The following is a 23,327-nucleotide window of genomic DNA, read 5'->3' as shown; positions in this document are numbered from 1 at the left end:
GAAACCATTTTCTTATCTCACACTTAATCCTTTAGTTTCTTGTTTTCAGTCTGTTAATTTAATCAAAAGAAGTCCTGTTTCAGATTTTTATAGAATATTTTTGGACTTGAAAAGACAAAAAAAACAGCCCTAAAAGCAGAAAAAAGACTTAATATCAAGTTAAGAATGACGTATTTTTGATTATTTATGTGGGCTAAGAAAAATCTTGCCGCTGATTCAAAGACAAACTGACACATGTGAATTTTGTGTGAATAAATCCGTCTAAACTGAGCTACAATAAACGATCGTCAGCATCTGTCTGTATAAAATATGATGAGGCAGGGTGAGGTGACATGAGTTGCCATGGCAACAGGACACGATGACGACAGACGGCTATGGAAGAAACAAAAAAAAAAAAAAAAAAAAAGTGACAGGGGGGTCACAGAGGGGCTAGCTAGATGAAAAGCGAGGACACTAAATGAGACAAAGTGTCAGCAAGGAAACCTATAATCAGTCCTCCCCTGCTCTGTAATCACTTCTCTAACTAAAATTTGTGTCGTAGCCAAGCCCCCCTACACACCCCTTTACAATACAGATGATGGCACAATATGCAGGTGCACACTGACCGGTGACGTAGAAACCATACCATGCTATCTCTCCCGTTGGCCAGCTTGTGAGACAGTGAGGAGAGACAGCGGAAAGCCTTTCAGACAGTAGCACCGGCCTGTGTTAGGTATACTCTGATAGAAAACCCACAACACCGGACCCTGTACAGTACCGTGTAGCCTCTTCGCATCCACCTGTTCATCATCAGCAAACGCTTCGCTTTTCTCTTTGGTTTAAAAGAACTGCGGGTTCCTGCAGACTAGGCAGCTACACTGCGGGCAACAATCCTCCTTCTTCCTACAGTTCCAGCTGTCCATCACGGACATTATAGAGTCCATCAGTGACATCATGGTGTGATAGACTCCTCCCACTTGGCCTGTGTCAAGATCAGTATGTGTGAATGCTGGAAAAGCCGTTAGGACACCCGACAGAGCCTCACTAGAGACAGAGGAATCAGAGGTCGCCTTTCACTGTAAAAACATCTATTTCTGACGTGGGAAAGAACATGCCGTATTAGTGCAACAGTAGGCAGGATAAATGGGGGAGAGAACACAGCCCAGGGGGGATTTTGAACAAAAAGAGGTCTGCTGGGGCAGAACGATGACTGAAAAGCAGCAAAGCATCTACTAAGTGTTTAACTTACAAACAAAAATCAAGGAAGGGGTGTTCTCTGTTAAAAGCAAACGAAGAAGCGAGACAATTTGTTGCATCTTCTCAGGGATGCAGATAAATTGCCGACTGAAACCCACACAGGTATTTCGGTTTGTTGTTAGCCAAAGACGGTTTTTATCTAGAGCAGCCAGAGAAGCAAAAGGGGAAAGCTTGGCCTTAGGAAGAAGCAGCGTTATCATCAACATTAGTCACTGGTTTAAACAGGAACGCTCCCTGTTTGACAGGAGGAGAGAAAGCGCCAGAGGAAGGGTGAAACCACCACAGAGCTAGCCCACTAGAGGCAGCGCGTTACCTGATACTTCACCCTGCGATGTGCCTGTACGGCCAATGTTGGTGAGCAGGTGGTCGATGTTGGGGACAGGCTGAGATTCCACCGCCGTCTCCTCCTGGGAAAAAGTCTGAAAGAGGCAGAGAGGTTTTAGAGCCTCAAGTCAGCTAGAAGAATGACGCCTGGGGTCTAAAGTCTGAACCAACAAGAAAAAGAGATCAAGAATAGAAAATACATGGCAAACAGATGGATTCTGGCTGTTCACCAACATTAATCCATATGACATCCATGATAACACCTACATAAATCTGAATCAGTGACAGCATCATGTCGGTCCCCAGTGATGCTTTAGTACAAAAACGAGCTACAGTACTTCAATATCATGGATGCAGTTTGGCCTAATAGAGGTCAGACCTACAGCAAAACAACCAAAACAAACTTATTTTCAGCTTTAAGTGTTCAGTGCTTTAAAAATGCCTTCATCCTGGTGTGGAATCAGTGGTACGAGTTCATCTCAACAGCCCCAGCTCTTTCTTTCACATGCTGCAGCTCTTCTGACCACCTGTGATACCTGCCCCACAGCCTATTTCATTTAAACCTTGGTTTGACAGAATCCTGTCATCCATTTCTTTGATTAAACAATACCCACATGCCTTTTTTTTTTTTTTTTTTTTTTTACCCTGTCCTGTCCAGCATCCTAACATACAGAACGGTGGTCTGTGTGCCATATTTTGCTTGACAGATTTGCTCTACCAAGGGAGACATGTTATATACATGGCTGCCCTTGATATTTTTATTATTTTTATTGTAATCTTATTTTCTTTAGTCTTATATGTCAGTGCCGAACCTGACAGGGAGATAGAGGAAGAGAGAGAGAGCCAAAGCCAGCCAAAGCAGACAGAGCAGCGGCCCACCCGGACCAGAGCAGAGGGGTCCCCAGACCGGAACCCCCGGCGCGACGGGGCAGGGGCACCGGGCAGCCCAGGGCGATGGCGAGCAGGCCCAGCGGGTGCCGGGCGCTGCGGCGCCGGGCGCTGCGGCGCGGGCCGCACGGAGGGCAGGCGCCCCACAGGCCCAAGGGCCACCCTTTCCCCCCAGCAAAGCCCCACCCAGGAACCCGACGGGGCCCGACCGCCCCAGGCAAAACCACCGTGGGCCACGCCAACCCAACACCAAGGCTAGGCACCCCAGGGACAAGAACATGTCCGCGGGTCCCCCCCCCCCAAAAAAATTAAAAAACCCTCTTTACCCCAACCCTTACCCATTCACCCCCCCCCCCCACCCCCCCCCCCCCCCACCCCCCACCGCCCCCACCAGGGGCAGCCCAGGGAGTCTAGGGCCTGGTGGGCCCCAGACCCGACCCTCTCCACATACACACACCCACACAACCACATACATTCTCCCTGGGGTCTCACCAGCCCCCCGATGCGGCACCGAGGGCAGCCCCCAGGGCAGATGGCGCCCAGCAGCACCCCACACAGGACTCCAGGCAGGCACCGAACCTCCACCCCCCGCAGCCCCGAGTGCATCCCGGGACACGAGGGCGTAGGAAGACCCCGGCCCCCCTGCCCCCCAGCCTGAGTTGTGTGTGCATGAGTATAGGCTATTTATAATGCAATTAAAAACTGGAAGGAGCCATGAGATGGTGATGGGTCCCACTGCTGCCAGGCAGCAGGACCCCCTCAGGACTCCCTCAGTGTGTGTGAGTGTGTGTTATGTGTGTAGTGCAGTACTGTTAAATGTGGTAGTGTCTAACATGTAAATAAAATCGGGGGGAGAGAGGTCACAAAGGGAGGGGATGGAGGAAGGGCCACCTCGGTGGCTCCTTTCCGCCCACCCATAGCCCATGTGCCCATCCCCCCGAGGCCCTAAATGTATATTGATGTCTAGGTTGTGATTAAAATCAAGTGGGGCGGGGTCCACCGGGGGATCCCGCAATGGGGACCCCCCCAGCCAAACCCACCCACGCCTTTTTTTCTGCTGGAACATACCGAACATCGACCAAGAGCACACAGGAGTTTTTACTAGACTTCTGCATTTCCACACCAGGAAGCAGAAAATAATTAAAGTACAGGAGAGAAAACAGTGCTGTTGGGACGAGTATAAGGCCAGATTTTGATGTGTAAAGAAAGTTTAAATACATTTCAACTTGGTTGTCTTAGAGCAACCTTTTAACATCATCCAGAAAAACAACAGGAATAAAGACAAAATAGGTTAATAACTAATTAATTATTTTGGGTTTAACTAGAGAAAATACCCACCACTGGGTCTCCATTTCCATCTTCAGTGAAAAACCAGTCATACTGGAGGGAAAAAGGAGAAAAAGTATAAGAGAAAAGTATTTGTTTACATGTATGAACCACAGATATCATTAAAAGACTCACGTTCTGAATGAGCGTCTCCACAATCTTATACTGGTCTGGCATGTGTGTCACCATGTGAGTCATGTTGTCCTCGGTGGTGCGCACCAGAGTGGGTCCAAACACAATCGCCAAGTTCCTCGGTTCCATCTATTACAAAAAACAAAGATTATCATGTTTGTTATCCACTTCTAAAGGGCCTGAAAATTAAACCGAGAGTTACTGACCTTATTTTTCTCTGAATTTTCAGCCACAGTTTTCAGATGAGCTGAGAGGAACTTGAGGGTCTCATAATGGTGATCGGGTAACTCGTGAAGCTGTAAGTAAACAACAATTTCAATTTCTTTTGTTTGTTTTTTATGTTTCAGAAGGCCCACTGCTCTCCAAAGGAAAGAAAGGAAAGGATGCTAACACAGAAACAAAAACAACATTAATAGTAAATAGACTGTAGTTATATAGCCCTTTTCTAGTCTCTTTGACCACTTTTACACTGTAAGTCACTTTCACCCATCCATACAGCACTCTAAGGAAAAGTGTTTATCCTTATCCCACACATTCACACACATTCGATGAGCACATTAGAGGCAACGTGGGGTTCGGTATCTTGCCCAATGACGCTTCAACATGTAGTCTGGAAAAGCTGGGATCGAACCACCAACCTTTACATTGACCGCTGTTCTACAGCTGCAACAAGAGAACACCTACTGGTGTAGATATGTCAAATTACGCCATAAGAGAACAACTACTCACCAGCCTCTTGAGAACTTTGAGTCTTTCCACTGGGTCCTCTATTCTATTTGCTTCTATAAAGTCGGTATATCTATCTGCAGGTAAACACAACAGACACACACAAGTCCTGTCAACACTGTAGTTCACAATTTGACCACAAGAGGGGGCTGCAGTCTCAACTTACCATTGGTGAACAAAGGCTCAGGAAGTTTACGAAAGAAGGATTTCAGTAAACTGCTGATCACATTGAGGTCCCTCCATTTCTGGAACAGGACATAGTTAAATTAGTCTTTTTAAAAACCTTTAACAATGTTTATTTGTTGCAATGCCAATGGTCCAGAAATACAAGCTTACCCCCATTTTTAGATGCTCATGTGTCAAAACAGTTTATAGGTATATAATTTTAAAGACTGCAAAATAGCACATTGTTGTCAGATATGCAGCATATGCAACAGAACTGAAGGGATGATCTGCAGCTTTAGATGTGTTTCAGACCCAAATGATCCCTCTTCATGTTTTGAGACTTCAAGGGCAGTTTAATTAAAGCATCGTGGATCAATAAAGGGCACTCACATCATCCTGGATATCGATATCACTCATGCCCTTGTTGTTGAGCTCCTCCTGCATGTTGGAGATGGCTGCATTGTTTCCAGGGACTCTGTAGATGCCTGTGTACTCCAGCCCCCTCTCCTCCACCAGCTTACAGCAAACCTCCACAATCAGAGGTACAAACTAAAGGACCGAGAGGTGAGGAGGAAGTTTAAACGCTGAGTAAAAACCATACAAATATTAAGTCATTGCACGGTTTAGAGTAAATCAGGTCAATAGGAACCTTGTTGGTCTGAGCAGGAGGACAGTCGTCCAATCTCACTCCAAACGTGACTCCAGGAGATGGCTTCTTCTCGAAGGGTTTTCTCATTAGCCCTGGGATGCCCTTCCGCCATGTCCCCTTATCTTTGGGAGGGCTGGTGTCATCTACACCAACAGAGCACAAAAAACTTTCTTTCACCTTCTATCTGCTGTTATAAACTACGAAATGTTATGCTACGTTCATTCATAATAAATATGAGTGATGCAGATCATTCTTGTTTTTGTTGTAGCATATCAGTCAAGCATTTATCTTGTTTCTAACCTTTGTGCATGTTTTTCTTCTCCTGCTCAGGTTTTGGTGAGTGCGGACTTGTCGCTTTGGTCTCTCCTTTGCCTCCCAGCAGCGTCTGTCTGATGCTCAGCGACTGGCGTGAAGTTCTGGGCGATGGCTCTGTCTTGCTGCCTGTCGGGCTGAAGGAAAAAATGCACCAAAAACACCAAGTTCAGAGCTTTTCCATCAGATCTAACAGCCCTCCAGCTGCCGAGTGTGAGGCTGGCAGATTTCCTCCCTCTTCCCACCTACCTACTCCCGGTCCCTCCCCTTGGTCTTACCTCATTAAGGTGTTGTACTCCTTGATCTTCCTGCTGATGAGGTCATGACTGGTGAAGGCTGCGTTCTAAAAAAAGAAGAAGAAAAGGGAGGAAGAAAAAAAGCACAGGATAGAATAGATGTGAGGCACAATAGATGATGGAACATGAAGGGCGACGGTTCCCTTCACCTTGCCTTGCAGGCCTTGACAGACCTTTATTTAACCTGCTACTATCAGGTGACACAGGTTACAACATAGGAACATCAACGTATAAATTACTTGGTTTGGCCTTAAAAAGGGGAAAGATGGGCTTAAATTTCTAACAGGGGAGTGGGTGGAACCTACATATCTTCTTACAGATCAATAAGTACATTTCATTAAAATACCCCACATGTACTCCAAGTACGCGTTGGATAATGCCACATTTCTGATATTCAGGTTATACAAAATATTTACATTATTTTCCCTTTTTTTGTGATTTGTGTTTAAACCTTCACTGGACGCATTAAAGAGAAACAGCTGGTTTCAACTTTTATTCATGATTTGGTTACTTATTCAACTGCCAAGAGACTGCAAACCCCTGCTAAGGCTGAATAAAAAAATCATTCTTTTTCCCTGAAGGAAACATGATTGTTGCCGTATATATGTTATTAAAAGAATTATTATATTATTTTCATTATGAATAATTATTAAATTATTCAAATACATTCTTAGTGAATGTATTTGGAGGTGAGGACAAATAAGTTATCTAAGAAATAACTTTAGTCTTTGTGATGCAGCTAAAAAAAATAGACAGTTTTGTGGATTTCAACAAATACAAAAAGATAATTTATGTCCTGAATGTGGTCAGAGCCTGACAAACAGAAATATGAGTTTATCTTGGCTTACTAAAAGGGATTGAGAGTAAACAGCATAATCAGCCTGCAGGCTCTTTACAATGCTTATGAACTCATTTCCACTGCTTATGAGTGTTTGAGGCTTATTGTAGTTTCCATACCTCCTCATCCAGGTTGCTGTTCTCCTGTACGGCTCTGATCCAGGCCAGCATGTCTTCTCGGTCCTCAGCCTGGAACAAGTACTCGCAGTCTGACGTGGTCAGCCTCAGCACGTTCTTTCGCTTCGTGTCGCTGTAGGAGATGTCGATCAGACAGGCCTTTATGCTGATTTGTAAGGGCTCCTCTACGGTTTGGCAGTTTGCGTGAGCTTGGCCTTCTTTTTTATCTTTATACAGGCAAAGGTAATGGCCTCTCAATACGGCGAACATCTGTTTCCACGTACGCATACCTCCTCCGACACGCTGCAGAAAGAGAACAGGAAGACGAGGTGAGTCTGGCAGTCGGTGTTGGTTTGTAACACATCACCAGCAGCTTGAGGACAATACGAGAACTCGTACAATGAGTTTTGAGACAAGTGAGACACAAAGTAAAGGAAAATAAGACGATATTGTCCAACACGGTCGTACCTGTTACTGTTTATATAAAACAAGTAGGTCATGTGTGTGTTTTCTGTGCCAGCGTGTGAGCTACATGATATGCACACACCTTGCTCTTTTCTGTGTGAAGCTGCTTGAAATGCAGAAAACCCTCTTTGGTGGCATCACAGAAGACGTCTGATGAGGAATCCCTCCTGGATCCCGAATCATCCGACGACCTGTCCACAGCCTGAAACAAGAAAATTAGAGGACTGATTGAAATATTCTCATTTATAGGGAAATCAATCATGTAGCAGGTGCACCAAGAAACTCACCTTCCTCAAACTTTTCAGACCAGGTATCAAAGCGCTCCTAAATTGAAGAGAAAAGTGTCACATTAGAAGAGCTGAATGTGTTATAAGAAATGATTTGGGCATTATTTTAGGCCAGCTTATAAAACAAACACAGGTGTGGACGAAGTCACCTGACCTGAGGTCCCTACTGAACAAACAGAAAATGGAACAACCATCTATATAAGGAGATAATATCAGTAGTATCCACATATTTCTGCTTGTGTTGATACTGTGGTGAGTGCAACTCACCCTCTGCTTTCCTCTCGGTAGTTATCGAGGCCTTCATCGTACGACTTGGAACGCTCGGTTTTCGAACCAGAATCTGACTCAATAATTGTAAGACGGAGAGAATCTATTAAAAAAGGGTCACACAACAAAATGAAACTGTCCTTAAAGAGTTGTCGTATTCAGTGGGTGCGTCAGACATGATGAAACATACCTTGGTCGTGCGACAGCTGGCGTCGAATGAGAGGCGATGAAGAGGTGGGGCTGGGTGGGATGGTGGTGATGACAGGAGCTCCAGATATCACCACAGAGGCGGGTATGTGCGTGCTGTCCTGATCGATACTGGGACTGGACGGTTCGTCTGAGGGCAGAAATGTGAAAGTGAGTTCTAACAAGGGGTCACTGTCAGACTGAGCTCAGCAGCTGTAACCAGAGGCATTGAGACCGCAGCCACAAACAGGAACTGGAGCTGGCTTTGCATGACTTCCTGTAGCATCAGCTGCTTTTTATGGGACCTGTGGATGCTGAACACATCTGCAAACATTAGCTCTCCTCTTGAAAATCTTGTCTTCTGTAAGTTATGTCGTTCTTACTACAGAGATTTTTCTGTTGAAGTGTGCAGCTTCAACCTCTGTTGTTAGGCTATCAACAGCATATTTAGGCTGGAAATTCATGTGTCTGAAATAAACATTAACTCAAAAGGAGGAGCTTGAAAGTTAAAAAAAAATCTTATAAAGTTTTTCTAACAAAACTCCTAAAAGCAGATGAAGACCCACATGACACAAAAACTGAATTTGGTTATTTATTTATTGGGTAAGAGGATCCAATACCGCACATATGTGTGACAACCTATGTGATGTTAGAGCTGGGTGACGGACGGACGGACGGACGGACGGATGGATGGATGGATGGCTGATGTTATCCTCACAAAATGCTTGAGTAGTTTACAAAAAAAGGCTCCACTAAGTCAGTAACATGGTGAAATGATGAATAACAGATTAATTCAATGTGCAAACGTTTTTGTGGTTGGTGAACACCAAATTAGTGTCTAATTAGTTTAATCATCTGAACAGGTATCACTCTCCTGCAGTGTTTCCTCAACCATTATAGTAGCGTGGGCTGCACCTGCAACAGCTTATATATATATACATATATATAAATATATATATATATGTGTGTGTGTGTGTGTGTATTGCCATATCACCAATAGAATACAGGGTAATTATTTTACAGTGAAATTAGGTGTTTTCAATCTAACTGGATGTTAATCTGATGTGAGGGAGATCTCTGATTTCAAGGATCTAACAAAGTTGGATCTACAAGTCAATGAAATATGCAACATAAAACAAATCAATGCTGCCACTGCCATTAGTCCACCATCAGGAGAAGGCTGAACCATTGCTCTCCAAACAGTTGCCTGTCCAGCTGCAAATGATCTGTACAAATCAGGAAAAGTGAAACTTTTTGGTTCAAATGGGAAGTGTTGTGTTTGGAGAAACGCTGCCTTATCTCATCTGTGACACGCAGTGGCAGCAGTGTTATAGCTCGTTTCACTGCATCTCGGCCTAAACAACTTTCATTCCTGATGGGAAACAAATGTTGAATCATAGCAACGATTTTCACGGAAAATGTGTAGAAATGTCAGTGAACTGATCTAAAGGGAAAGTGGATCATACAGCAAGGCAACGTCCACAAATACACAAGTAGTTCCCCTAAAGGACGGCTGGGTAACGTCAATGTTTTGTGATGGTAAGACAAAGTCTTGACATCGATCCTAAAGACACCAAAGAAAATCACCAAAGACATGGAGAGCAACGGCTCACTCAAAGATGTGAAATACAAGATTTCTTCAAAAAAGGACCAAAATATTATTTTGTTTATTTTGTCTTCTTTTTCAAAACTTTAGATTGTTGAACAATCTCAACAGACAAGCCGGTTGTTGGCTGCTCAGGGACACATTCTCTGAATTAAAACATAAGAAACAAGGCTTAATTCCCCTCTGCGGTCTCACCTTGAATAATCTTATCAAGAGACAGCAATAAAAAGCAGAGATGAGGGCATATATGGTGAAGGCTAAGTCATACAGACAGAGGCGCAGTCAGCACGCAGCGCTTCCGGCCTGATAAGAAGCTGCAGATTACACCTTCCCCTTTACATAAACATATCAAGTGCAGCTAGTTAGCATTACATCATCACAGACGAGACTGTCATCGTGTCTGATATGCATTATCAAGCCCTAAAAGCAAATTAGAAAAATGCTCACAGAACCAATGTGCCCAGAAATGAATCATATCAGTAAATATGTTGATGAGGAGTAGACCAGACAAAACAGGATATTATGTCCTTCTAAAGTGTTTTTATATTTAAAAAAAACTTTGTAGTTGTCACCCTGATGGCAGCTGGAGAGAAAACATCTCCAAATCCTAACTCCAGATAAAAGAACAAAAGCAAACCATGTCAAAAAGATTGGACTGATGTAAATATTTCTACTTTAAATGGCAGAACTTGATTTGAAACATCTGATCTGCTGAATGGTTGCATCCACTAAATAACTGCTGTGAGATCTCTTAGCCTTCCAACGGGCATCTCCTGCGACATGCAAACTTCGTTTCTACCAGCCATCCAGATGCCTATTTCACTTAATTACTTGTTTATACACCTCTGATTATGTTTCTGGGAAGATGGCGGCACAACTGATTTAGAACTATAAACCTTTAAAGGGAAGGTTTGGGAAGTTTTGGGAAAATATCTTTTCTTCCTCTAATGTATGCATAGTAAATATAAACTCTGAGCCAGGAAACGGTTAGCTTAGCTTACCATAAAAGCTTGGAACAGGGGCAGATGACTATCCTGAATCTGTCTAAAGATAATACGATTCTGATAGTGTGGATTTTCCTGCTGGTGCTTTATGATTTCTTGGCCTCTTGTTCATGAGGGTGTTGGCAAAGACTCACAGCAAGCAGCCAAGAACCAGTCCAGCACACAGCCTCCCACAACTTATTGTTTATATGCTTCACTTTCTGTGTACTATATGCCACTTTATACTATGCTACTACTTTAGCTTTAGAGGTGCTTGCTAGATGACTTTCTTATCTTTAGAGAGAATGACTTCATTTTTAACCAAACAGCCAAAAAGCAGTCTGCTGAAAGACGAAGTAAAAAAATCAACCATCTATTACCAGGCTGGAAGAAGCACATCATTTTAATGGTTTTCATATACATTTCAGAAGATAAGAAGTAATAAGGGCTGAGATTACAATCTAAGTTCTATCGAAATGCAGTGAGATGATATGAAAACATGACTGCCGATCTGCAGCTTCTGGGGTGATGATAAATACATGATAACTCATCAATGAAGACACAACTGAGGATGCACACACACACACACAAGTTTGTGCTTGTCGGTTCCTGGAAGTTGCAAAGACGAGAATGAAACAAGCTTCCGATATTACAACACCGCTCCTTGTAAAGTTTTAACAAAGGATCGTGGTGTATATGAGGGGACGTGGCATTTTTCATGTGCTGCAGCAGCCGTCGAGCTCCGTCCCCGGGACCAAACGTTTAGCAGGAAGCTAATGTACAGCAGTAGTTCCACTTATTGTTTGAAGCTGTGATGTGAAATGTAACTGGAGCAGACTGCTGCAGGAATGCTCTTATTTCTCTGTTATGTCACAGTTCATTAGGACCCTGTTCTTCGGTTACTCTCTCTGCCCACCACAGAGGGAAATATGAGATGTTTAAAGGAGTGTGTGTACCTGGAAATGTATGTTTCTGTGTTACTAAAAGATGGTTTGAATACGTCATGCTTCCCTGCAGCACAATTACATAATCACACACCAGAGACGATGTTATTCAAGTTCAAAATGCAACAAGGAAACAACATATTTCAGTATTTAAATTCCTCTCGTGTTTTTCTGACTATATAACTTGGTAAATGGAGCTTTCCTTATTACATGGTTTTAGTGGATTCATCTGCTACACATTTAATGACAAGTGTTTTAAACAAGGTTTCAAAGGAATTTCTCTTTCAGTACTTGATTATATGATACACAGTAAAGCTACAGTACAATATGCACACACTAGTTTTCCTTGTAGCATGACAAGTAAGGCAACATTCAGCAATGACTGGCTTGATTTTTACTGCATTTCTGTGATTACATGCACACGATTGCGGAGCTGACAGAGGTTTGGGTTGTTTTCTGTCGCTGGGTTTGTCACAATTATTACATAATCATATAATTCTAGTTATTTGAGCTGACAGTCGTCAAACTGTTTTATAATCTCTGTTCACCTGAATGTAAAGAGAATAGATTAAACTAAGAGAAGAGATAAGGAAAGCAGCCGTTTACCTTCCCTCACTTAAAAGCTAACATTCAATAGCTGTTTTTCCATCAGTATCTACTGACAATAATATCATGGATTTAGTTGCAAAGCCAAACAACATGGCACTGCACTGGGTATAATTAGCTCTTTTTGTTATCTAAATGGATAAACAAACATGCTCTCAGATTTATTGATGGTAATATGCAAATTTCCAGGTACTGATGTCCATAAAATAGAGCAATATCACATTCGTGATAACATATGTGTCCCTAAATACCTATTATTGGACAAAATGTCCTCTTAAGCCACCTGAAATGGGAGCTTAGAGATTAAAAACAGTTTTATTACAAAACATGACTATTTTCCCCAATTTAAAAAAAAAATAATTACCTTGGGCATGCCAATTCTGCATTTGGCATAACAGGTAAACAGTCTGATGTTAGAAGCATCTAAGAGTTTAGCAAAAGTAAAAAGTGACAAGAAGTTTTGATACCTTTTTTTCTAAGCTTTATCATATAAGAAGCTGATTGCCTCAGACTTTAAGAAGAAAAGCCTGGTACAGGGAGAACAAGGGAGGCATGATATTGGATATTGCACATGTAATATCAATGCTGATAGCAATATATGCCCAAATTTCTTTTATTTTTACTTTAGTTATAAAGAAAATCACATTTTTCTGTTCTTATTAAAGACACAATTCATGTGTCGTGACTAAATTTGAAACCTTTGATCTAGGGCTGGGCGATTAATCGATAAAATCGATAAATCGAATTTTTCATTTCTGGAGATTAATTTTTTTGAAAATCGGGATTTTTTTCCATAGTTAGTTAGCAGCAGACTTAGCCTTCCCTCCACACCAGAACGGTGTTTGTCTGACAGATTTTCAGTAAAGTGACCCGTCACTCACGCCTGGGATTTAGCTGTGTGTATAACTGCAGTGAGAAATGCTGCAAACCCTTGTTAAGAGACAACCTTCATCAGGGGAATTATTTCTGCAGTGGATCCTGTATGATAAGGATCCAGATGGAAAGAGATCACGGATGCATTGTGTCGCATATTTCAATGTAAGATATGAAGTCGTTTATATGGTGGAAGAGCTATGACATTACATGCTTTATTTTTGCTAGCATTCATCTATATAAACAAATGAATGTTTTAATAAGTTTATTTATGTTTTGTAAAAGAAAAGGAAAAAAAATCGATTAAAATCGGAAATCGGATTTGATTATAAAAAATCGGAGATTTTATTTTTAGGCCATATCGCCCAGCCCTACTTTGATCTTTCATTTTAAACTCAAAAATATAAGAATTAAGGTTAAAGTTCAAGGCAGGGTGTTGTTCATCAAGACTAAAAATAATCAGAAGTAACACAAACACAGAACATGACTTTTAGGTGATATTTCATGACACCTGGATGGACTTAACCTGGTCGTCTACGGTCGTCCTCAGGCCTGCAGGTCAATCTTAAAAATGTATGTGCAGTCCACGCATACACAGTTTAGTTGTGTCTTTGTATTTGTACTACTAGAGCATGTCAAACACATCTTAAAATGTCACTAATATTCCTTACCAGTCTATGAAAGTGTCTTAACTCTGTATGTTTTGTAGGTGTGAATCAGTAGATACAGTCAGCATTTCCCGATCGAGAACATAAAAATATAACTTTAAGTCATAAATGACAATTTTCAAAGCTAAATGCTTCAAAATGAGTTTTTATCTTGTATGAGAACATTAATTTATTAGCATATAAGAAATATAAACTATGAGAACTTCGTACTGTCTCTCAGGAGTCAACTGTTGCTATAAAAACATGCACAAGTTGCAGAGACGAGGTCAGGCTTACCTATGAAGGGGATTGAATCCAGGGAGTCATCCAGGTTGTTAGAGCCAGAGTTTTGCCGCGTGTCTCCCAGTCGTCTCAGGTGCATCCCCCTGCAGCTCTCATTAGACATCCATAGCAAAGCTCCATCAGCAGAGCCTGCCTTCATCAGCGGCGCTGACTTATGAGACACCCCTTTCTGGGTGTCATTAACAGCTAATACGTAGGACGGAGGGCGAACGTGGGCGGACCCAGAGTTTTTGTCCCTTAAGACCACAACTGTTGCATCAGGTCCTTCTACGCCATCAAAACCACCTTTAGTCCTCACAAGTGCACTAGTAGAACTAGAGGTTTCCTTGATTCCTCCATTGCTGCACGAGGAGCTGGAGGAAGCAGTGACAGCGCTGTTTTGTAGTTGTCTCTGCAGAGGCAGTTTTGAAGAGGCACCAGAGCAAGATGAGGATCTGGCTGCCAAGCCGGACTCTGTCCTGCTCTCCATTTTGAGGCTGTCAGCTCTGCCCCTAATCTGCAGGTGCAGGGGAGATGAGTAGCTTAGATGGTTCCCCATGACATTAGCACTTTGGTCTTTAACAGAGTCCATGGTTTTAGTGGAGGCCAAAGCAGGAGAGGAGTCTGAGATGGGGTTTCTGACAGGTAGACGTGAAGGTCTCATTATGACGCCATCTGTCCTGGCTGGGAGTGCAGAGTCTGTCGTACCTTTAGTGAAATCAGAGGCAGCTACAGTCGAGTTAGATAATCCACCTCCTCGCCCTTCCGCCTCCTGTCCAGTGAGACTCCTGTTTAGATGAGGTAAAGCTCTCTGGCTTGCTTCCTGCCTGTTCGCCTGTGCTTCCTCTCCCTGGCACAGCAGCAGCCTGTCCTCCACTGCTTCCCTGTCTCCTGACACAAGCCCACCTTGCTCTGCAGGCTGCTGGCCCAGGTAGTCACAAGACCGTGCTCGAGGTTTGGCCACTCTGACTGATGTGGAGAAAGGCAGAGCATCCTGAGAAGCACTGCGAGACCAATTCCTCATAGGTGTCGACCTCTCTGATCCACCACCTAGCCTCTCCTGGGAGACGCTGCGTAATGGTGTCACTACCTGACTACCTGTATCCACTCCACGGTCATTCGATGCGCTCCTCCGTCTCACCTGGGAGCCAAGCGCCCCTCTTTGACTGTTACACGAAGGTGGAGCACGTTGCTGGGTGTAGGCAGAGTTAGAACTGGCAGCTGCTCGAAAGCTATCCAGGCGTTCCTGGATGGTGCGGCAGCCATATGTGTGCAGCCTCTTGGCATCAATATAGTCCTTATAGGTGGTGTAGTTTCTCCAGTCAATGTTCTGGTGAGGGGAGGTGGTGGGGGCAGTGGGGGAGGGTGAGTAGTGGTTGGAGCTGGGTGACATGGCAGTAGAGAATGTATCCGGTGAGGCAGCAAGCGGGGCCCGTACGGTTGGAGACAAGTTGTCGTTATAGACAGCACCAGGTCTGGATGCTGAGGAAGAGGAGTAAACTGTGGCTTCCGCTGGACGGTAAGACAGGCACTGCAACTGTGCACCCCCAGGGACGGAGGGAATGATGGGTCTGGGTCTAGCTGAGCCAGAATCTGCTGCAGAACCATACCGGTTTTCTTCTGTCCTATGGCTGGGTCCGGCCCGAGCCACCCGAGACCCCCTGTCCACTGGATCAGGGGGCATAACTGCTGTCCTCGTGCTCTCAGTACAGACACACACCACTGTCTGAGACTTTGATGCCTGCTGGGGAGGAGGGGATGGAGGAACAGGGATTTCCACCCGGTAAGCCTTGTCGGCGGTAGCCCCTCGCCTTGCTGGTCCTGGCCCTCTGGGGGTATCATTGACTGCAGCAGGCTCTGATGGCTGGGCCATGCCCGCAGCTTTAAGTTCTATCCGAGGGTAGCATATGGGAGGAGGCTCGGGGATGTTCTGGGCATTTCCACTGTATGCCTCATTTCCTTTGAGATATGCATCCTGGGAGTATGCCTGCCAGAGATTATAGAAAATGATGTCACTTAAGTCACTAAGACAAGAGAAAACTAGATCATATTAAACCCAGAGAGATCACACCTCAACAAAGACAGGAAAAATGGACCTTTACTAAGACTTGTGAAAGGAGCAATGAGTGCTTTAGAGCACTCCGGTTAGATTCCTGACACAAAATAAAAAATAAAAAAATCCAAAATGACCAAAGTTACAGATCTTTTTATGATTTTGCACAACAGTTACCTCATTTCTTCTATCTCCTACTCAGATGATAAAGCTCAGGTCTGACAAGGTTACTCCACATCCGCTTGTTCCCTAACAGCAACAATATTTTCCTAAAAATACCTCATCTGCAATACCATAATGTGGTTAGCCATGCTTTAAAACTAGAGAGACTGGTAAATCCATGACTGTCATTAATTGATGGGGTCCCTGAGTGAGCTGATGAGATTATCAGCAGGACAATCGCTGCTGCTGCATTCTCTCAGTAAACCGTGAGTGACAGCTGGATTCAGCCTGTCGATAACAATAAACAGCATGCTAAAAGTAGACACACTGCTAAGTGTTAATTCTCCAAATCAAGCACAGCTCTGCTAACAGTTCTTTCCCTAAGAGACGACAAACAAACGATAGAAATGTTAAGTACCCTGAAAGACAACAGATGCAAATAAGTGAGAGAATACCAGAAAGGCAAAAGGGTAAGAACAGAAAGCTGGAAAGCTCAGAATAAAGGCATGGAGAGAGTGAGGATTAAGCTGGCAGTGGTTTACCCACCTTTGGTCCTGGAGAGTGTGCCCTGTGGCATGAGGAGAGGGTAAACGAGGGTCTCGTCTGTTTGTTTTTGGTAGCTAAAACTACTTCTGTCAGCATGGCTCCACAACTGCACTGTCACTGTAGCAACAACTGAACTCTCCTTAATTAAAACGAGTAAAAAAAAAACATCTAAACTATGCGGCTCACTCTTATGCAAAGTATTAAAGCTTCAGGCTGCATATTGAGCATGCTTTTCTTCCTCATCCTCTCAGCACACACACAGAAAATGAAAGGGAGAGAGTTGTTACTCTGGACTTTAATCGAAAGCACTCTACCTGTGTCTCAGGTTACAACTGCACTGACACAGCAGTGCTGGCTGCCAACCTCTGGATCTCCCAGTTAAATAGAAACCAACTTCCTGATTATGGAAAGTACACAGAAATGTTTAAAAGTCTGCTGACTGAGACTTTCAATACATTCGGTTTAGCAAATCTTTCCGAAACAGAAAAGAAAACATGACATCATGTATAATCATCCCAAATGTAAATACAGTGAAAGGGGGAATTCATTTGGGATTTGCCAGCTCCTACGTGTGCAAACACAATGTCTGAATGTGGTGAAAAATATCATGAGGGAGGTGAATCTCCCCAAGTTTCCCATCTTACCAGAGCAGTGATATCCCTGGAAAACTGCAGTCCACAGGTTAGATAAGGGCAAGCAGAGAGAAAAGGAAGAAAGAGAAGTAAAAAAAAAGAAAAAGGTGAGCATACAGAGGTAAGAGACACCATATAAGAAATGGAGAAAGGCAGCAACTTCTTTGACTTCAGAAAAGGCTAAAAATAGATCTCACTGTGGGGAGGCTGAACAGAGGCATCACAGAAGAGATGAATGAGAGAAGAATAAAAGAGAGCTGTTTTCGGAGTCTTTCTCAGACCTGAGTGCATCCTGAAGAGCAGTTCTACACAGTATTCCATCAACATCACCGCTGCTGTCAGATACATCCATCCAGTTGGCTCCTTCTCCCTCCAAATTACTCTCCCCGTGTCTCACCCACTCTCACCCACTCTCACCTGCTCACTGTGGGACCTCCCCACGCCCTCTCCTTCAGCCTTTCACTTATCCTTCTCACTCTTCCTTCGTCTCTGCCAACCTCCAGCTCATCAGTTACACGCTGCTTATCATATGTTCTCTTTTGGCTGAGCATAACCGCACGCTTGCGTGATCTCTGGCTTCCTCCCTGTAAACAGTGTACTGAAAGGAGTCAGCTGACTGCAGCTGTGCTCCCTCTGGTAGTGAGGGCGTTTAGTTACCCAAATCAGGCAAACACATTTAAAATCAGACACAAACAAACTGGCTCATACGTGTGTCCGTGCATCTGTCAGTCTAACTCAAAGAGGAAGCAATAAGCTACATATATAGAGAGATTGGCTTGTTAAATAAAAAAAAATATATATATATGCAACAGATGGACACAACAGTAAAAATTATATAAGGTCAAAGGACATTTTGTAATCTTAAGAATTTGATTCTTAAGAACTCCTGATTTCAACAATCAGCCATCACTTCACGTCACATAACTCTTGGCCTCATTTGAATCTCTCAACCATGTGAGCGATCAGACTCATTCCATTATGCCGAACCCAAGCGTCTGTGGCTATGTGAGGAATTTAGCAACACAGATGGATCTGACTCTGTTCTCTGCTTCAAGACAAATTTCCCTATCAGAGGTGAGAAACATGTGGTGACTGGTTTGCCTCGGCTTGGCGCTGTGTTATCGTCTGTGGGGCTCTGGAGCCTGACCGACGGTGTAGGCTGGTGGTTTACGTCACTGGTCTGACCACCAGCAGATCAGTGAGCTGTGGCATAGAGTACAGGTTAGTTCCTTTAGTTAGAACTGGTGCACTAACACAAGACAATCAATACTAGTCTTGAGGATGGAGTCACCAATCAGCCCTGTGACTGTTTTAGTGTTCCCAATCTCATCCATGATCCTACCTGGGAATTCTAACTCATATTATATTTATAATCTACATCAACTCACATTTATTAAGAGCTTATTGATAAATACATAGAAAGCTTGTGGACAATTTCTCTCTGAGAAATGCGAGACTCACTTAACAGCTCATTAGTGTCAACCTGTCTTGTGTGTATTATGTGGTTTTTATGTTGTATTTCTGGTTTATTTCAGCTGCAACATTTGCGTTCTCTCTTCTGTTCCAGAGAATCACAGAAACAAAGAGACAAGCCACAAACTTGGAGAATTTAAACAAAACATCAAAGATGTTTTTCTCAATCCTTCCTCAAGTTGTGTACATGAATGCACGATCTTTATTGTTTACATAGTCTGTGTGAAAGGGTTTTTTCTCGAATAGACTTCAGTAAAATCCATCTTCTGGCTGTAAGAAAGAAACCGAGAAAGACCAACAAACGGACACTAAAAAGGGAAAAAAATGGCAGCACATATCTAGAATAGATGATAAAACTCAAACTGTGGCCTTTGAGCTTTTTTTTCTTGGTACAACCACAGTAACCACCACCTTCTCGTCCCACGCTGTATGTTTACATAAACAGTCGAGCTGAGCTACCGTTGTAGTCGTCAAATTCAACTACTATCCAAATCCCAGCTTAGATACAGGTCAGAAGGAGAGCAGATGTCCAACTCTGGTGTGCTAGATGAAAATATGCCTTCTTTTCTTTTTTAAAATGGGCTTAACTTTTACAACATCTATAGCACTTAGTCCAGTTCAGGGTCATGGGGAAGCTGGAGCCTATCCCAGCGATTAGCCGGCGTGAGGCAGGGTACACCAAAACAAGCCAAAACAATGGACCAATACTTTATATTTATACTTTATACAGGCAGCTAATAACACCAGGTCAAACAGTGAACTGGGCAAGTTAAAGTTCTCCAAGTGCCACGCAGCCTTCCTTTATTTCCTCTTGTCGATATTCTCTTTTTTATAATTTTCCTGTTTAGAGTACTGAATTCTTCTGTTAGTTATGGGTCAAAACCTCTGAGGCAGGTGTGGAAAAAACAAAGAGCAGAGATTTTAGTTGAACCCTAACATTAATGTTTTTTAAATCAAGTTTTACTCAGACTAACCAGATCATTCTTCTCTTTTTCCAGTGACATGTAAACAATAGCTAGAAACAGTGTAAACACGCGGGCAGCACTGAATCAATAAAATATAGATAATTTAATCTCTGGTATTAACTAATAAAAACCGGAGCAGATTTGCTCTGATACTGAACCCAAACATTATCTCTGCAGATGTTAATAAATCACTCAGTTTTGAGATTACTTGTAATATTAAGAGATGGATGAATGCTTACCAGCTGCAGGATGTCCTCATCCTTTGGCATCACGCAGAGCTCCAACGAGGCATCACTGACGGGTGTAAAACGACACAGAGAGAAACCTGAGATTTTAGACTTCATGAAACCAAAAAGGGGTTTATTTTACCTGTCTTGTGTTCTAGGTCACTTAAACACAATCATCTGGTACAGGAAATCATTCTGTAGGCTTTATTAAAGGGTATATTAGAGTTTCACATTACAGCATCTTTATTTGGGGGAACTGGATCAGTCTGATGAAGGGGGATAATTTCACATTTATAAAGGCTCTGTCTCTTTACTGTTTTTGAACTACAAGCCTGTAGGATGGAGACTGGAGCTCCTGAGTCTGCCAGGCTTTCACTGGCAGAATATTTCCTTGAACTGAACCATGAAATGAAATGTGGTATAATGGCACTCCTACCTGTTCTGAATCAAAGCTATGACTTGTGAGTAAGTCTTCCCAATGATGCTCTCTCCGTTCACCTTCACGATCCGATCCCCTGAAAAGAAGCGGCAGAACATCACAAACTAGCCAGAAGAGATAAATGTCTACATGTGTCTAACTGTATGTAAGGATCAATCTCAACTCAATACTTTTTAAAGATGCTCATCCCACAGGAAGAGAGTGGAGGTGAGTTTAGGAAAGAAATGAGATAACTGTGGGAAAACACTGCCGTCCCTGGCCACAGGAGAGGCAAAGAGGGTGATCAGATAAAAGGAGACAGCTTTGAGGGCTTGTCCAGACCAATTACTGTAACATTTCCTGTAAAAACAGTACGAACCGAGCAATAACCCTGCCAGCTCAGAGCTCTCCACTTCAAGGAAACTATAAGGTGCTGATTCATTGCGTCACCTTTAGGGAGTTTTTTAAATCATTTTTCATCATTGATGCTTAAAATGAAAAATGACTCAAGTATTTATAAGAGAAGAAAGCAAGTAGGAGATGTAGAAAGAAATAACAGAGTGGATATTAAACTGTTCAGCCTCCCTCAAATGAGCCATCTGTTATTTAGTAACTCATCCATTTTGCTTGGCAGGTTAACAGTAGGTGGAGTTACCTACAGTTCAGACATGGAGTAATGATGACTTTAAGGTCAGATGTGAGACACAGTTAATCATAAGATCTGCCAGTTATGACAAGGAGTGCCACAGTCCCCCCACAGAGACTGTGTGGAGGTGTTTGTGTACCTGTGCAGAGTCCAGCTCCGTGGGCAGGGCCTCCCTCCTTCACTTGTTTGACGAAAATGGTGTCCATTGGCTCCAGACGGTTCCTCTGTCTCCCTGGAAATGACAGAGAGCACAAGCACCCAGGCGACTGGTCACACGGTGAGGAAGAGTAGCAGCAGAGGAGTCACAAGTATGCCAGCTTTTCCACATTTCTCCACTTAAGTTGTACATTTTTCCTTACTTTTTCATAGAAATAAAGGAGCAATGCAACAGTCTTCTGATTCTTCATGGCAAAAATCTGAACATTTGTAGCAACAATTAAAAAGGTAATTTAGCTTAATTATTTAAATGACAAAAATCATACATTACACATACAGAACTACATGTTTTCTGACATTTAAAAACAAACATACGACAATCTATTCAAGGAATAGTTATCAGATTGTTCCAGAAGAATATAACTTGTATAAAACCACAGTGAGGACAGGAATTTCCCTCCTTTGATTGTGGTTATGATGGAATAACTTGGGGCTAAAATATTAAGCCTCCAGCTCAGCTGTCAATATTAAGAAAGAGGTCGGGTTTTTTTTCAGAGATTATGCCTCTGAAAAAATTAGGAGGGCTTGTTTGCTTTTCTAATTCTTCAAAAATTCTCAAAAGAGAACAAAACAACACGAGTGTCACATGTAAGTGTGAATTTGATAGCAGGGCCTGGGTAGAGTGGCCAGAAGGAGGGACACATTAAGAGAAGTAAGCCATGTAACAATGACTATATTTGCATTGGTAACTCCACTAGAGCTCCTTCTCAATTCCTCTCCTTATCCCCGAGTTTTGGCCCGACTCCTCTGGTTTTTTTACTTGCATAATAGACCCTTGTCTATTGAGGATGAAAAAGTAGTAATAACTTACCTATCCTAATGGCCCCCAAAACCCTGGCTGAATGGAAAAAAAAGAAAAAAGAAAGAAAAGCCCGTCTTTATCCTGCCAAGAAAAGCGACCATTTACAAACAGAAGAGCAGGACAAACGGGAAGAACTGGGATTCAGGCTGGGACTGAATATTGTTGGACAGCGAATGTTGTAAAGCAGGTAAAAGTATGAAGCAGTAACCACTATCAGAAAGCACACTCACACACTCACAGGAAAAACATGAGCTCATTCAAAGATTAAGCTGGACTGGGAAAGTTCACAAAGAAGTGTGGTGAATCAGATTTAAAAGACTTACGGTAAGCGCACTCAAACTAAAGATAAAGCAGGTACCCCTGTGTCTGCTAAAAAAAGAAAGTGTTGCTGTGTGTGTTATTAAAACAATGATGTTTCTCACTGACAGCTGGCCTCAGCTGCCTTTTAGAGCCCACAGGCTTTAAGGAAATGCAGCATCTGAGCATCCCACTGAGTGTGCTTGCTCTTTTCAACGTGCACTGCTTCCAGACCACAAAGCACACACACTCAAATACTAACTAGAGGTTAGTTAAGTATCCACTATGCTGCAGACTGGTGAACAGCTGGAATGGGACAGATGTGGGTTCAGTTTGTTGCTCAAGAGCAACTTCAAACACAAGTAAAGGCTTTTTTAGGATTTTGGTTGGTCCCGGATCCAAACCTGGTACATTATGTGTTCTAAGCCTGTTTTTTTTTCCACTATTGCAAATTGACATTCTAAAAATAAAATAATTACAAAACAAACATGTAAATGTTTCCAGCAGCTGCTGTTGTGTCAGCTTAAATGTCCTCTTTGCCAGTAAATCAGCCTCTCTTGTGCACTTATGTTGCACCAAAGCACTAAATTACCGCCCTCCTGTGGCGAATGTGTTACTGCAGGGGATTAACATTCATGACAGATTATCTCCATGATTATATCTAATAAAATGAAAAAAAGAAAAACAGTAACAAAGGGAGGGGATGGCATTACTGTCCAGTTAGGAATTTGAGTAA

At 42.9% G+C, this 23,327-nt stretch overlaps 1 protein-coding gene across 5 annotated transcripts in view; it reads right to left on the bottom strand.

Moving 5' to 3' along the window:
* LOC121628690 (rho GTPase-activating protein 21) overlaps window positions 1-23,327 on the bottom strand; it is a 92,978-nt gene that overhangs the window by 4,624 nt on the left and 65,027 nt on the right. For 2 of the 5 annotated variants that reach the window (XM_041967909.1, XM_041967906.1), the window contains 20 exons: window positions 21,416-21,508; window positions 20,649-20,727; window positions 20,225-20,279; window positions 17,560-17,583; window positions 14,170-16,141; window positions 8,218-8,364; window positions 8,028-8,130; window positions 7,761-7,797; window positions 7,556-7,675; window positions 7,012-7,311; window positions 6,037-6,101; window positions 5,747-5,895; window positions 5,447-5,589; window positions 5,188-5,346; window positions 4,799-4,877; window positions 4,636-4,709; window positions 4,113-4,202; window positions 3,910-4,035; window positions 3,787-3,828; window positions 1,550-1,655 (listed from right to left, as the gene is read on the bottom strand). In XM_041967909.1, coding sequence (XP_041823843.1) covers window positions 1,550-1,655; window positions 3,787-3,828; window positions 3,910-4,035; window positions 4,113-4,202; window positions 4,636-4,709; window positions 4,799-4,877; window positions 5,188-5,346; window positions 5,447-5,589; window positions 5,747-5,895; window positions 6,037-6,101; window positions 7,012-7,311; window positions 7,556-7,675; window positions 7,761-7,797; window positions 8,028-8,130; window positions 8,218-8,364; window positions 14,170-16,141; window positions 17,560-17,583; window positions 20,225-20,279; window positions 20,649-20,727; window positions 21,416-21,508 — 3,963 coding nt within the window. Of the gene's footprint in view, window positions 1-1,549; window positions 1,656-3,786; window positions 3,829-3,909; window positions 4,036-4,112; window positions 4,203-4,635; window positions 4,710-4,798; window positions 4,878-5,187; window positions 5,347-5,446; window positions 5,590-5,746; window positions 5,896-6,036; window positions 6,102-7,011; window positions 7,312-7,555; window positions 7,676-7,760; window positions 7,798-8,027; window positions 8,131-8,217; window positions 8,365-14,169; window positions 16,142-16,915; window positions 17,506-17,559; window positions 17,584-20,224; window positions 20,280-20,648; window positions 20,728-21,415; window positions 21,509-23,327 lie in introns of those variants that run through there. The other 3 variants (XM_041967908.1, XM_041967907.1, XM_041967910.1) reach the window with 3 other exon arrangements.

The sequence above is a fragment of the Melanotaenia boesemani genome, chromosome 18 (assembly GCF_017639745.1).
Source record: "Melanotaenia boesemani isolate fMelBoe1 chromosome 18, fMelBoe1.pri, whole genome shotgun sequence".
Lineage (NCBI taxonomy): Eukaryota > Metazoa > Chordata > Actinopteri > Atheriniformes > Melanotaeniidae > Melanotaenia > Melanotaenia boesemani.
This window is presented reverse-complemented; position numbering and strand designations above follow the sequence as displayed.